The 14,790-nt window shown below is 37.4% G+C and overlaps 1 protein-coding gene across 3 annotated transcripts; it reads left to right on the top strand.

Annotated features, from left to right (window-relative positions):
- The first annotated feature begins 365 nt into the window (after positions 1-365).
- LOC134656766 (uncharacterized) lies at positions 366-14,517 on the top strand. Of its 3 annotated transcripts, XM_063512289.1 has the most exons (7): positions 366-808; positions 4,721-4,835; positions 5,456-10,605; positions 10,786-11,060; positions 12,845-12,960; positions 13,628-13,779; positions 14,300-14,517. In XM_063512289.1, exons 1-7 carry the CDS (start codon positions 494-496, stop codon positions 14,366-14,368), a joined length of 6,192 nt encoding a protein of 2,063 aa, XP_063368359.1. In that variant the 5' UTR covers positions 366-493; the 3' UTR covers positions 14,369-14,517. The 3 variants fall into 3 exon arrangements, 2 of the variants coding, with proteins under 2 accessions (XP_063368359.1, XP_063368358.1); XR_010097557.1 differs by lacking the exon at positions 14,300-14,517 and adding an exon at positions 11,130-11,227 and having other exon boundaries at positions 5,456-11,060; positions 13,628-13,715; XM_063512288.1 differs by having other exon boundaries at positions 5,456-11,060.
- Positions 14,518-14,790: the final 273 nt, after the last annotated feature.

A 14,790-nucleotide genomic window follows, 5' to 3' on the forward strand; every position in this document is an offset into this window, starting at 1 on the left:
CATAGGGAAGCATATACTAATTTAATCTAAAATTATACATATTATTTACATATAAGGCTAATAATGATTGTAGATCCTTTGACGCGTGGCGTGGTCTTATCCGTACTTAACTATAGTTGGTCAAATCAAATTTGTCAGTAAATAAGAACAAAAATCTATACTCATCCTTTTATTTTGGGGGCTAGTACTAGTGTAAGACAAAGATAGTATGATTCTCTCTGTTTATGTTTGAAATGAGACAGTCCTTTGACAAACTATAATATTGTGGCTGACTGTACTTGCTGTACTTTCGTGTAAGTGCAATTTTGAGATATCTTTAAAAACGTCCTGGCAACATTGAAACAAGCTTGCATTGTTTTGTTTTGTTTATAGAAGACGTCAAGTTTTTTAAAATGTGTTGGGAAACCGTTTACGTTTACAAGTAAATTGCGATGGTTTGGTTGTTTGTTAAAATTTGTTCTGGACAACATTTCCGAAAGTATTTATTGGAATAATGGAAGATGAAGCTGCTAGTGGAAGTAACGCAGGTTTATTAAAATTGTTGAACGATTCGGATGAAAGACCACGATCTGCTGTGAACTCAGTGGTTCTTGACTATTATAAAAAGTTTGGCAGGAAAAGGGATTTAGAGCAATATTTTTCTCTGACAACGGCCCAGAGCGATATTAGGGATCCGAGGAGTTTATTTTGGCGAAGAATGAAGGAACAAAGTGATACGTCAGACTCGGGTGAAAAGAAGAGTGAATCTTCAAACGAAATTTGCAGGATTTCGATTAAATGCTCCATTCCAGAACGATCTGACACCGAGGTAAGTAATTATTGCATGTAGACTTATGTTATTTTAGTACTATTGGAGTAGATTTTGTCAGTAGACAAAAAAAACCCTAGTTACCTAATTTCTTTATATGAGGCCTTACATCTTGTGTTCTTCGTCATAGTAATACATATTATGCATACAATTGTATGTTTAAACTGCCACTTTAACCCTTTTGAGGTTACTAATGATCTAGGCTGATTTGAGTGAGTGGGACCTATCCATTTTCTAGTATATAATTTACTCTCTAGATCTCAACTCTGTTGTATGCATAATTATTACACCACAATCTGAACTGACTGACTTACTACTGATCTTCATAAAGAAGAGACACTTCCCATATAGATATTCGTATATTGACCTCTCTTTATTGCACGCACATAATTATATTCATAGACTAGGAATCCTCTAGACGGAGTTTAGAGCAATTATTTCATGAAACCGATGCTGTCAAAAATACTGCGGTGCGGGGGACGAGGTGAGCAAGTCCCCGTGCTATGATTGGTCCATTCAAAGACATGGACGTCACACAAAGACACTTTGACTCGAAGATGGAGGAAAACTACCATATATTTGTGGCAGAGGGGGTAGCGCTACTATACTCAGTCTAGAGGATGTCTTGTCTGTGATTATATTGCTCTCAAACTCGCACTGTGACATTGACAACCATTCGCATCATGGGCAGGACAGCAATAGAATTATGTGTGTGTAATAGAGATAGCCCCTCCAGTTTTAAATAAAAAATGTACCAACAATAACAACAAGACAATGGAACTAAGAATATGTACATACAACGTACGATCCCTAGCATCCGAGGAAAGGTTAATAGAACTGACATATGCCTTAAGAAACATAAAGTTTGACGTACTAGGATTGGCTGAAACCAGAAGGCTAGGATGCCAAATAGAAGAATACCAAGAGTACATTTTCTGCTACATGGGACAAACCAACGGTCACCATGGAGTAGGATTCCTAATAAAAAAGCACTTAAAAGCAAACTTAGTCAACTTTACAGGAATATCAGAAAGAGTGGCCTTATTAGAACTCAAATTTGATAGTACAAATATATCAATCATCCAAACTTATGCTCCTACAAGCAGCTCAAGTGAAGATGATATAGAACTTTTCTACAGTGACCTGAGAAGAGCCCACACACTGACAAAAGGAATCACTCTGGTAATAGGAGATTTCAACGCGAAGATCGGGAGACCAAGAGAAGATGAAAACTCAATAATGGGTCGCTATGGCTATGGAGATCGGAATAGAAGAGGTGAGAGACTCATAGAACATGCTTTTGAACACAAACTGTGCCTAATGAATACCTTCTTCAAGAAAAAAGATAGCAAAAGATGGACATGGGAATCTCCAGACTCCAAAACTAGGAACGAAATCGACCACATCCTCTCCAACAAACCAATCCAAATAACCAACATAGAAGTGCTAAACAACATTGTATTTCCTAGCGACCACAGAGCAGTTAGAGCAACAGTCAAACTTTCTAATCAGAAATTAAGCAGGAAAAAATTCCAAACACCAGTAAAAACTCCAAAAACGGACAAGGAAATACAAACTTACATGAGAAACTTAGAAACTAACTTAGATTATGAAATGGAACCCAAATATGTCCAACCCTACTACAACATGCTTGAAACTGCCATTAAAACAAGTCTAAAAATAGAAGAAAAAACCAAAATAGCAAAGGAAAATGGAATATTCAGTAACCACACAAAGAACTTAATACAAAAAAGAAGAGATTTGACTCTAATTAAGAACAAAAATAGACAAATAAAGAATGAGCTCAGCGCACTACACAAAGAAGTCAGGAAGTCAATCAAAAAAGACTATAGTAACCACAGAAAAAACATAATAACTAAAAATTTGGAAAAGTTTAGAAGTACTAAACGTGCACTAAAAGAACTGAACACTCATAAAACTTGGATACACAAATTAAATAAAGGCCATACCGAAACAAGATCAAGAGACGATGTAATAGACTCGGCAACATCCTTCTACCAAAATCTATATAAGAAACAGAAGAATCTAGAAGAACAAAACTATGAAAACACTTTTACTAGTGAAGAACTAAACATAGAAGAGAAAGAAGTATACAACCAAATAAAAAACCTAAAGAGTGAGAAAAGTCCAGGTCCAGATTCTATCCCCAACGAAGCCATCAAAATCGGAGCACCAGTTCTAATTAACTACCTAACAAAGCTATTTAACTTAATACTAAACACAGGTGATATACCAAAACAGTGGGGAAACTCGGACATCACTCTAATATACAAGAAAGGAGATCCACTAAACATAGAAAACTACAGACCGATTAGCCTTCTAGCAAGCACATACAAACTCTTTACATCAATTATTCTCAAGCGAATAACACAAGTCATCGACAAGGCCCAAGCCGTAGAACAAGCAGGCTTTCGCTCCGGATACAGCACTGTCGATCATATACATACATTGGAACAAGTACTTGAAAAATACAAAGAGTTTAACAAACCACTATACATAGGCTTCATAGATTACAGCAAAGCTTTTGACACTATTAGCCATAACGCTATATGGGAAGCTCTAGAACTAGCTCAGGTTAACACAAAATATATCAACATTCTTAAGAACATATATAAAAACAACACCAGCAGAGTAAAGTTAGACAGAAGAGGGCAAGCAATAAAAATAGAACGGGGTGTGCGGCAAGGTGACCCACTCTCACCTAAACTCTTCATAGCAGTGCTAGAAGGAATCTTCCGGAAGCTCGGCTGGGAAAATAATGGAATAAGGATAAATGATCAATATCTAAGTCATCTAAGATTCGCTGACGACATAGTGCTATTTTCAGAAACTGCCACAAGCCTCGAAACCATGATGAGAACACTAACTGAACAAAGCAGCAAAGTAGGACTTGAAATGAACACTAATAAAACAAAAGTGATGACCAACAGTTATGAAAAGCCTATAATCATTGGTAACGAGACAATAGAGTATGTAAATAACTATATATATTTAGGTAAACAGGTTTCATTCTCCAAAACCAGCAACGAAGAAGAGGTCAATAGAAGATCAACTATAACCTGGAAGAAGTACTGGTCTCTGAAAGAAGTTCTGAAGGGAGACTACAGCATGACATTAAAAAAAGTGGTGAGTGACACCTGTCTCCTACCATGCCTAGTCTATGGCTCACAAACATGGGTATACACTAACAAAGTGAAGGAGAAAATAAGAACTACGCAGAGAGCTATGGAGAGAAGTATGATGGGGCTGCGGAAAATATACAAAATAAGACACACAAGAATCAGAGAAAAAACCAAGGTAACCGACGCTCTTACCCATGCTCTCAAGCTTAAGTGGAACTGGGCTGGCCATATAGCCCGCATGACAGATAAAAGATGGACCATACAAACTACAAAATGGAAGGGACCACACGGAAAACGCCCCCGCGGCAAGCCGAAGAAACGCTGGTTTGAAGACATTACCCAAATAGCCGGAAAACATTGGATGGAGACAGGAGAAGATAGAGAAAGTTGGAAGAAACTGGAGGAGGCCTTCACCCAGAGAGGGATCCATACAAACAAACAAAACAACTAAGATAAACATAGATAAACTAAAAGAAGGAGTATGGAAGAAAAGGCTATAATAATAATAATAATAATAATAGAGATAGCAAGAGGGTCAAACATTTATCTGGAAAGCGTATCTGCTTTAGTGGTGTTCTTAGATTTCAGGTTTCAAGGAACCCAATGCCACTTTAATTCCACTCTTACATTTGTAATAAAAATAATCAAACAGTTTTTACAATTCAGATTTAAGTGATTCTTGCTCTAATAATAAAAATTATCTTGTTAATTTATAAATTAGAAGAAGCTTTATTCAAAAACTTTATAGAATAATGTCATAAAATTTCAGAAACGGGTATCACTATCCAATGACGAGTCGGAGTCCCCACCAATCATCACGGATGTCTTACCAGCCGTTTCACCTTCTGGAGATGAATCTGTTGATGACAATCATTCACAAAAATGTAAGTAGATTTTCAAGTTTCTCAGTATTGTAATTTTTTTGTTGATTTAGTCTATGAAAAGTTATGAGAATGGCGGAGCCATACATTTATTCAGTTTATTTATTTATATATATTTAATTCAGATAACAAGATCCATACATTACAAATTAAATTAAACTAAAACTATTTCTTAAATAACTTAAATAACTAAATTAGCTTAACAGCACCTCTATTATGGTCCATGTGCATATCGTTCCATTTGAGCACATTTGACACTGTAAATTGTCAATAACAGTGTTCAGAAGGCTGCTGGGGCTGTCCCTAACACGGCGCATCAGTTTAAGGGCTAATTTAGAACGGTTAGGCGCGCGAACTCGCATACGATTTTAGTTACTTTGCGGACCATTGAGGTTACATCAATTCGGCCGACCGATCAAACGACGCAATGTAATCAAACTCGCATACGAGTTCTCGCCCCGTCTAAATGAGCCCTTAAGCTATATTCGCGAGGTCTATAGCTCACAAAACCACTCGTGTATTGTATAAATTTGAATACAATTAAAAACAATTCAACACAAATATGTTTGAGACCAGTTAACCTATAGTTGTTTCTAGCTCAAATATTCAATTATCGATTTCAGCTGCTGATGCAACTTTAGACACCTCCATGAACAAGCCATTATCACCGACAAGTAGTATAACCTCACAGCGGAAGCTAGAGTGGGATTCTTTGGCAGATGTTGGCTATGGCAATGAAAGTGACAAGAAAACATCTGCTTCAAGTTTAAGCACTCTAGAAAGGGAAGTTCTGGCACAAAAACAACACTTTACACTTGATTATAAACAAAATAGTGACTTAGGAATACCTACTGCCCATTCCACTCCAGTAGACCCAAATGACAGTAATCCGAAAACCAAAATGGGACTGGGGAAGAAAACCATATCAATTTCAAGAAAAGATGTGGATTTTGTTGAAGTAAATGTACCACATAATATGGAAAATATTCAACCAATCAATGTTAATTTGACAAAACAATTTTCCGTCAATTTGCAAAAAGATGGTGGCATGACTATTGACAATGTGAAAAAAGATATTTCTATTTCACCGGAAAAAAAGGTTGACACTGAAATGAACATAGGAGTAAAGTTTGATAAAGAAATACAAACATCTTTACTGAGATCAAACGAAAAAGATAAAAGCTCAAATGATTGTTTAGAGAGAGCTTCTACTTCTGCACCTAAAGTTCCAATTCTAATAGGCTTAAACACACTGCGACGGAAGCAAAGGCGGAAGGAAATGAGGAAAACAAGAACAAAACTGAAAAGTAAACAGAAACTTATTAGAAGAAAACAAGTCGTAGCTGAGAAAGACAAAAGTGGTGAACAAGTGTCTGAAGCTGAAAGTTTTGAATACATGCCAGGACACATGTATAATCAAAATCAATTAAGAAAGCAAGATTCAAACAGATCTAACACTAACAATAATAATGTGGGCAACAAATCAAGCCTTGAATCAAGTGCAGTTCATACTACTGATTCAAGCAAAGAATCAAAATATTCTTTCAGCAAAGACCTTGATAAGACTTTAAATGTTCTCAAATCAACATTGAAAGATAAATATGATTCTAACTTGAAAAAGAAGCTTGTGACAGAAATAATTCATAGACTTCTAAAATCAAACTATGGAGAGAGTGAAAGTACACCCGAATTTTTATCTGTTTTGAGTTTGACTAGTAAAAAAACTCCAACAACCAGTACTTCAGAAGCAGATAACACTGAAGTTAAAGTAGTACATTCAAAACCCAAAAAGTCAATACTTAGATCAAGTAAATTTGATCCTCGAAATGTAGCCTCCACTTCTCAAAGCGCACCTAATTTGCCATCTGTAGTAGAAATTGACAAACCTGTGACATCTTATTTATCAAAAATAGTGTCATCAACTACTACCGAAACTGACCTATCTAACAATTCAGCAAAAGATGTAACATCCTCCGATACAGTATTCGCTACAACATCATCACAAGAACTTTATAAAAAATATATTAGTGCGCTTAAAAAAGAAGAGGCTTATAAACAGCATTTGCGAGACAAGGAATTGTTTTTGAAACAGAAACTTGTTAGGACTGAACCTGTAAAAAAAGTGCCTGAGGTGCGCCTTGATATAAATAAAAATAGTAATTTAAAGGATCTAATTAAAGATCTGACTAGAAACAACTATGATGATGGTTCAGGCGATGCAAGTATATTAGAAGGAGGGAGTTCAAATTTCGACATTGTTAGACAAAGAGTACCTAGAAAACAAAGAAGTCATTCTGTATTTACTTTGTCTTCTGGTAATTCTGATATGCAAGACCGGACATGTAATGCTAAAATTAGAATGCAGAAAAACAATGTGAATTCACCAAGAGAAGAGCCTAATAACTGGCAAAGAAATGCTGGATCTGGAAATAGACCTGCTGTAACAGACAGCTCAGTTCAAGTAAATATAAATGTTCATGATAAACCAATGTCATGTAATCTACCTAAATTTGCTCAAGAAGAAAAATATGTTTGCTTCTGCACTGAAAACACACGAACTTGTCACCATAGTCCTGATGAAGTTGAGGTATATAAGTGCCCTATCACAAAGCCAGTACTTATATCTAAAACCTGTGGAACTAATCAACAATTGTGTGGAGTACATTCTGCTAGTTCATCATTAAAAGATGATATAAATACTGAGTCTTCTAGTAAACATGGAGTAACACATAAACCCATAGCTAAATGCACAAGATGTTTACAAACTAAACTTAGTGTGCATCCGAAAATTTCAGACCCCTCAGAGTCAGACTTAAATATCATAGATAGTGCAGAATGTGTAAAACTGATTAACGAGCTATATAGAAAAGTTTCCAAGACTAGTTCAGAATGTCGATGTTCAAATGAAAAAGACTGCAATTCATATACCTGCAAATCGTCGAAGGATAACATGCGTCGCAATGATAGAGGAGAACAAGATAATCTTATTGAAGATTTAAACCAAATGGCACCTTTGATAGATCAGAAACCTGTGGAAGAGAATGTTATTCAAAGTTGTGTTGGTTGCCACAAAACATTTATAAATCAGCCTGAAAATATTGCAGATAATGTAGTAATTCCTATACAAGGAACTAATATGATGCTAAAATTGAGCATAGGTGGAAATGCACTAAAAGTCCAAAACGAACAAGTACCAAAAGTAATGCCGGGTAACGAAATTACGCTTGGTAAATTGGAAATGATCACAGATAAAAGAAAACCTAGTCTAAAAGGTATTTCAATTGCAGATGAACATTCTGAACCTTTGCAAGCCGAACATAACATTGTAAAAAAACCCGATTATAGACCAAAAACGAATCAAGAAAAATATTTATCACCTCGAGACCCGGTACCCAGCAATTATAATACCGAAAAAGAAGATGAGATACAGAGAAATAATAATTTTGGTATTTTAACTGATTCCGGGATTGCTGGTCGCAGTACTTACCCAAAAAAGGTTCAAATCAATGAAAAGAAACCTCTCTTACGTTCTTACACCGATACGGGGAATCTTGGAGCAAGTTCCGGTGTTCAAACAGAAACCATCTTCACCATGGACAAAGAAACTCAACCTTTTCTTAGGACACAAACCAATCAAGATTTTGCATCAAATAAGCAATCAAAATCTATGGGTGATGGCGGATCGCAACCTCAATCGATTAAGAGCACAACCAGTCAAAATAGTGTGTCCGAAAGCTCAAAATCCAGTACTGGAGAAAGATTCCATAGTTTTAACACTTCTAAAAATAAATATTCAGCTGAGTGGCAGAAGTTAAAGGAGCTTAAGGGCTGTGATACTCTCACCGACGAAGGAAAACCAAAAGATCTTATCTTAGAAGCGATTAAGGATATTACTAAACGGTATTCGAAAAGAGATACGGACAAGCGTAGTAAGAAGAAATGTTTTAAAGAAATCATAACTGCATTAAGTTATCTTTTGGATACTGATGATAGTGGTGATGGGGACCAAGAGTTTTCACAAAGACCCAAGGGAGTTCAGTGTTCAAAGGAACAAAGTTCCCAGTTAGAAGGTGCTAACGATTTTCGTACAGATGCAGAGAGAAACAAGGAAAGAAGTGGTAACATCCCGGTTTTAGCTGCTGTATACCCGCAAAAAAGCAACACTTATGAGAGAAATATGAAAACAGAGGGTCGCGGAAGTAGAGAAAGTAGACGTTTTAGCGACGCAAGTGACGTGGCCAACCCAGGTAATAGTTTTCGTATAATGGAGCAAGCACCCGTCAAATTTACCTGCGACAAAGGATGTGGTTGTGACGGTACCTCCGAATGCAATGACTGTACGGGCCCATCTTTAAAAAAGCATTCGGGTAGCGCTGGCGGAAAGTCACCGGGGTCAGGAAGGAATTTAAAAATTGAAGCAAGCCAAAAAAATGCGCCCTGCTCTACAGTAGTCGAACCAAAGCATTCTGGTCAAGAAGCCTATAGAATAGAAGAGGCTACACACAAACCTGAGGATAAGAAATCTTGTGCATATGATTCTTTAAAATCCACAAAAGATAGTGGTATTCCACCAAATGATGTAAAAACTTGCGAAATGGGTTGTGGGTGTGATGGCTCCTCAGAATGCAAAGATTGTGAAGATCCTGACTCTCATAAACATGGCGGCAGCAGTAGAAGTGATATGGAGTCTGCGAGACGTAAAGTACAGGAATCTAAGGGCAGTTCACCAAGGGTAACAAAAACTACTTGCGATAAAGGTTGCGGTTGCGACGGTTCCTCGGAATGTAAGGATTGTATGGATGGTATGGCTCCCCATTCTCCAAAACGTAAAAGCCCCTGCAGAGAGTCAGAAAAACCTAAAAAGCCTCAAGAACGATGCGGTTCACCAAAGAAAACAAAGAGAACCTGCGATAAAAGTAGTGGATGCGATATTTCATCAGAGTGCAATGACTGCGTTGATTGCCATTCTCCAAAATATCCAACTGGAGAATTTGGAAAAGTATCCAGAAAACCTAGAAAAGTTGATAGATGTACATCACCTAAGAAATCAGAAACCTGTGACAGAGGGTGTGGATGTGATGGCACAGCAGAGTGCAGCGAATGTGTTGAATCCCAATCCCCAAGATATGGGATTGGAAAATGTAGAAAAGTATCCGTGAAGCCTAAAAAACAAGAGAGGTGCACTTCACCAAGGAAAACTGAAACTTGTGAAAAAGGGTGTGGATGTGATGGCTTATCAGACTGCAACGAATGTGTCGAATCCCAGCCTAAATGTAGAACTGGCGGTGCTAAAGAATCTAAGCTCAAAAAACAAAGTAGAAGCACTTCACCTCGAAAACCAGAAGCCATTGACAAACGTTGTACGTACAGTAGTCTATCAGAACGTGACGATTTATCGAAATCTAAACAACGAAGCAGATGTAACTCACCCAAAAAACTACGAAGCACGTGCGATAGAAGTTGCGGCTGCGTTGGTACTTCAGAATGCAAGGATTGCAGTCATAAAACTGGTACATGGGACAAAGAAAGGAACAAAAGACAAGACGCAAAGAAATTCGTCAATAAATGCGTGCAGTCTACCGTAAGACGAGTAAAATCTTTATACGCTCATCACTGTGACGATTCCTCAGATATTCCGGTTTCTACAGACCCACCGTGTTGTTCTACTGACTCTCCTACGACTAAACTTGTACATAAGATTAAGAAGGAATGCGAGAAATATCAAAAGCGTTGCCAAGCTTGTAAGAAATGTCAAGCGTCCAGCACAACAACGGTAAGTTGCGATCATTGTAGACGTGAAAAGTCCCACTACAGACATCATAGATGCAGATGTCATAGAACTAAATCCACCGAAAAAACTAAAAAGAAATGTGTCGCATATAATTTAATTGTTCAGACATCAGATAGTTTAATAAGTGAGGAAGCAGTTTTTGAAAGATATCGCCCATTGCAGAATGTTATAGTGAGAGTCCCCAAATATAAACATGCGAACGTGCCGTTTAAAGAAGCGTGTGCTAAAATAGAGCAGAAGTTGCCGTATTGTGATACACGCTTTGAACCTAAAGGCAGGTCTCAAAGCTGGCCCAATGAGTGCGGAATTTCTAGTACGGATGACGTAAAAATAGCAAATGCGTGTACTGTCAGGGATTACTTGGAGAAAAATCGACCTGACTTTGTGGACAGATGCGAAACCCGTCAAAGTTGTATAAGGATGACAAGCGAGTCTAGGTAAGTCCATGAGTATTGTATTTAGAAATTGTAAATAGCCCAAGAACTTACCAATATTTCTTACTTCAGAAATGAAATCCAGCCTGTCGCCCCTCGTATGAATATGGTCATAGTTCATACCCCAAATTGCACGGGTTGCACCAGGCAAACAGACATGTATTGTGAAGGTATTTGATTCGTTAAAGCGGCAATTACACTGCGTCGTTCACCTAATGCGGTCGCCGAATTCATTTTAAACTACTTAGGCCAACAAACGTCGTCTTCACATTAGTCTGTCCGCCTACTACGGCGACCGCATGACTCTTGAATGGATTCGTTCAACGAACGTCGTCTTTACACTAGTCTGTCCGCCTAATGCGGTGGCCGAATTTTATTTATATAATAATATAAGCATGCACGTCTGACGTTTGTTATTTGTGACAACTTCAAATATAAGTGGCCAATGCCAACGATATAATGAGTACATTTGCATAGAGGTTTTACTTTATCAAATGATCTGCGGTCGCCGCTGTCGGTGACCTAATAAGGCGGACAGATGTCGTATTTACACTGCTTCGGTCACCTTATAAGCGTTGGTAGCTGTCGATCGCCGAATGCGACCGACTAACGTGTTCTTTACAATTTTGCGGTCGCCGCATGCAGCATGCGGCGAACGACGAAGTGTAATTGCCACTTTTCTGCGTACCTAGTTTTGAAAATAATGTAATACAGTATCACTTTAGTTAGATTCAAAGAGTTATTGATAATAGAATAAGTAGAAGTCTAAGGATAAATCATGCCCCCGAGTTTGAGAGCTAAACTAGATGGCGCAATACAGCAGCACCGTTTTGTGGTACCGGACCCGGTATCCGGAATCGTCAACGTCAATTTTTCGAAGCTAGCGCAAAATGTACGGAGCGTACAGCGATATCTACCTAATCTGCGAAATATAAGGCACGATTTAAGGATAACTCACGCTAGACCGGGGCGGGGCTGGGCCGGAGCTTCCGGCGCTTCGTTTTCTATGGAAAGCACCACGTGATCACTGATCAGCCTTCATACAAAATGACGTGTCTGACGCCTCGGCCCGGGCCGGGCCCGGTCTAGCGTAAGTCAGATGAGTTTAGACTCTGCACCTGTTCTACTAATAATTCTTTGGTCAGTATATTGATCCCATTTAAATATGTACCTAAATTTAATAGTGGTTAAATAAAAATAAAGATTGTTTTAGAGGGCTTGGAATTGTGTAACAGGTATTGGTAAGTTCTCACCTTATTTTCCTTGTCATATGTCCTCTTCCTTGTCAGTTAAACATATTATTAAGCTTATTCTTGAAATAAACATTTCACTGTTGTTTAAGTATAAAAAAACTCTAATTTGTGAATAAAACGTCTTTATAGACATTCCAGCAGATTAATCACATGCCGACTTAACCTTTTGGACGCCAATGACCGATATATACGCACCGCAGGTCCAACGCCAGACGTATTAATCGGTCATAGACCACAGAGCAACATAGACCTAGGTGCATATGCATAAAGTTCAATTTCAGTTAAGACACTTCGATGACGTGGCGTCTGAGAGACAGCTTTTGTGTTTGACACGGCGTCGAAAAGGTTAAATACTATGCTTTTACATTTCGGAAATGCCAGAAGCCTATTTATGGTTCATAACAAAAGATACTCTAGTCTAGTCGTTGAACTATCTTTTATGCGCAAAAGTAGCGTTAGGTAGAAGCCATCTTGTTCAATGTTCTCAATATGATGAAATGCTATAATTCATTATATTTTTTTTATATTTTGCAGAGCCAAGGAACGCTCAGAACTGCGAGAACAACTGGTGGGACTGGGGTCCTTGCCGACATTGAATGATGACGAGTTAATATATCTAGCGAAGCAACTTGGCTTAAGACGTACACGGCGTAAGTTTAACTTATTTACTACTAGCGACCCGCCCCGGCTTTGCACCCTTAACAAATTATAGACCTAAACCTTCCTCAAGAATCACTCTATTGATAGGTGAAAACCGCATGAAAATCCGTTCAGTAGTTTTTGAGTTTATCGCGAACAAACATACATATATACCAGACGCAGCGGGGGGACTTTGTTTTATAAGATGTATAGATTATTTTACCATGGTTTGCACGCTTAACTAACTAAAGTCATTTAGAGTTAGTCAGAGTAGGGTATACCTACTTTGTACATAAACATCTATGAATGAGATCACATCACAATACGCCAACTTGAAATTTTGCTACCTTTAAAACACGATGTTATCTTCCGAGCTTAACAAAGTCACAGGGCGGACACGTCATACATCAAAAATGATTTGCGTTTATATGTGTGCGCGACACGTCTGTACACGCGTCATTGAGTTTCTGACGGAATCCTGACATGTTCTCAGTAGAGCGACTTACGCACACATTCATGTCGCGGCCTGTCGCGGTCGAGGTAATTCGAATCGGGGCGGGGCGGGCGTGTCCGTTCTGTATGATAATACTATTACTTATTCTGTGACAAAGTTTTGTTTTACTCATTTTGATGCTTACAATAACAACGTGTTAATAATTTCATGTATGTATTTTTCAGCACTGCAACAGAAAATTATGAGCGAAAGAGAAATGAAAAAACATTCTGAGAAGATATACAAATCGCTGCCTGAAGTAGTACAAAAGAAGGAAGAGGCTAAAAAGGAGAATATTAAGAAAACTAATTTGCTGATGGCAAACATTTTTAAAAAGGTAAATGGTTTGCAAGTAATAATTTTCATGCCGAAAAAATTAACGTGTAGTCGTTTAAAACACTCGTTTCGCTTCAGTATTTAAAACTGTAACTCTGGTTGTAAATTTCCTGCTCTCGCACTTGTTTTATGTATGAATATGACTTACCAAAGTAACTAAAGTAATACTTAATCACTATAAACATACAATTATTTGAGATACCATTTAAATACTATCCTACAGTGTTATATCATTAAATTTAATATATTAAAAACCCCCAACACACAAACAGATGAATCGATTTTGATAAAACATGTTCACTTGTGAGCTACGGTGCCACAGACAGACAACCAGACAGACACACACGCATAGCGGTCAATCTTTATATAGCGATAACTCTTTTATTTAAATTTTGCGTGGGGGGTTAAAAATGCCTTAATGCTAAATATTTTTTAAACATGAAATAAAACAGAAACTGATACTTGTAATCTTATATTAATTTATGTCACTGTAATTATATCTTTATATATCTTTATTTCAGAATCTGCAAAAGAAAGCACTGAGCGGTGATGTAAACATTTCGAACTACAGCCAAGTTGTGAAAATTTGACACATACAAAGTAAGATTGTTGCTATATTTCAAAGATTCTACTAAAGCGAACATTAATATGTACTTTACGTTTCTATGGCGTGTATTTTATACAACGTGTTAGATTGGTTATATCTTTGATGTTTGAGAAATAAATTTATTTCAATATACTTTTGGATTTGAATTATGTAGGTTAGGTAGGTACTACCTACTAATTAAGTAATCTGTATTACTAAAATATAAATTTGTGCTTTAGGTAAAAATATATGTAAAAATAGCTATTAACATAATGCGCTAACTGGTCAGGCTTAGCCTATAAATCGATGTAAATGTAACTGATTGATAAAAAAAAAACTTTACTTTTCCTTTTAATATTGACACCAATTTCCTCGACCAAGTGTCTATTACTCACAGACAACTCAGACAAGACATCCTCCAGACTG

The sequence above is a fragment of the Cydia amplana genome, chromosome 19, assembly GCF_948474715.1.
Source record: "Cydia amplana chromosome 19, ilCydAmpl1.1, whole genome shotgun sequence".
NCBI classification, from domain to species: Eukaryota; Metazoa; Arthropoda; class Insecta; order Lepidoptera; family Tortricidae; genus Cydia; species Cydia amplana.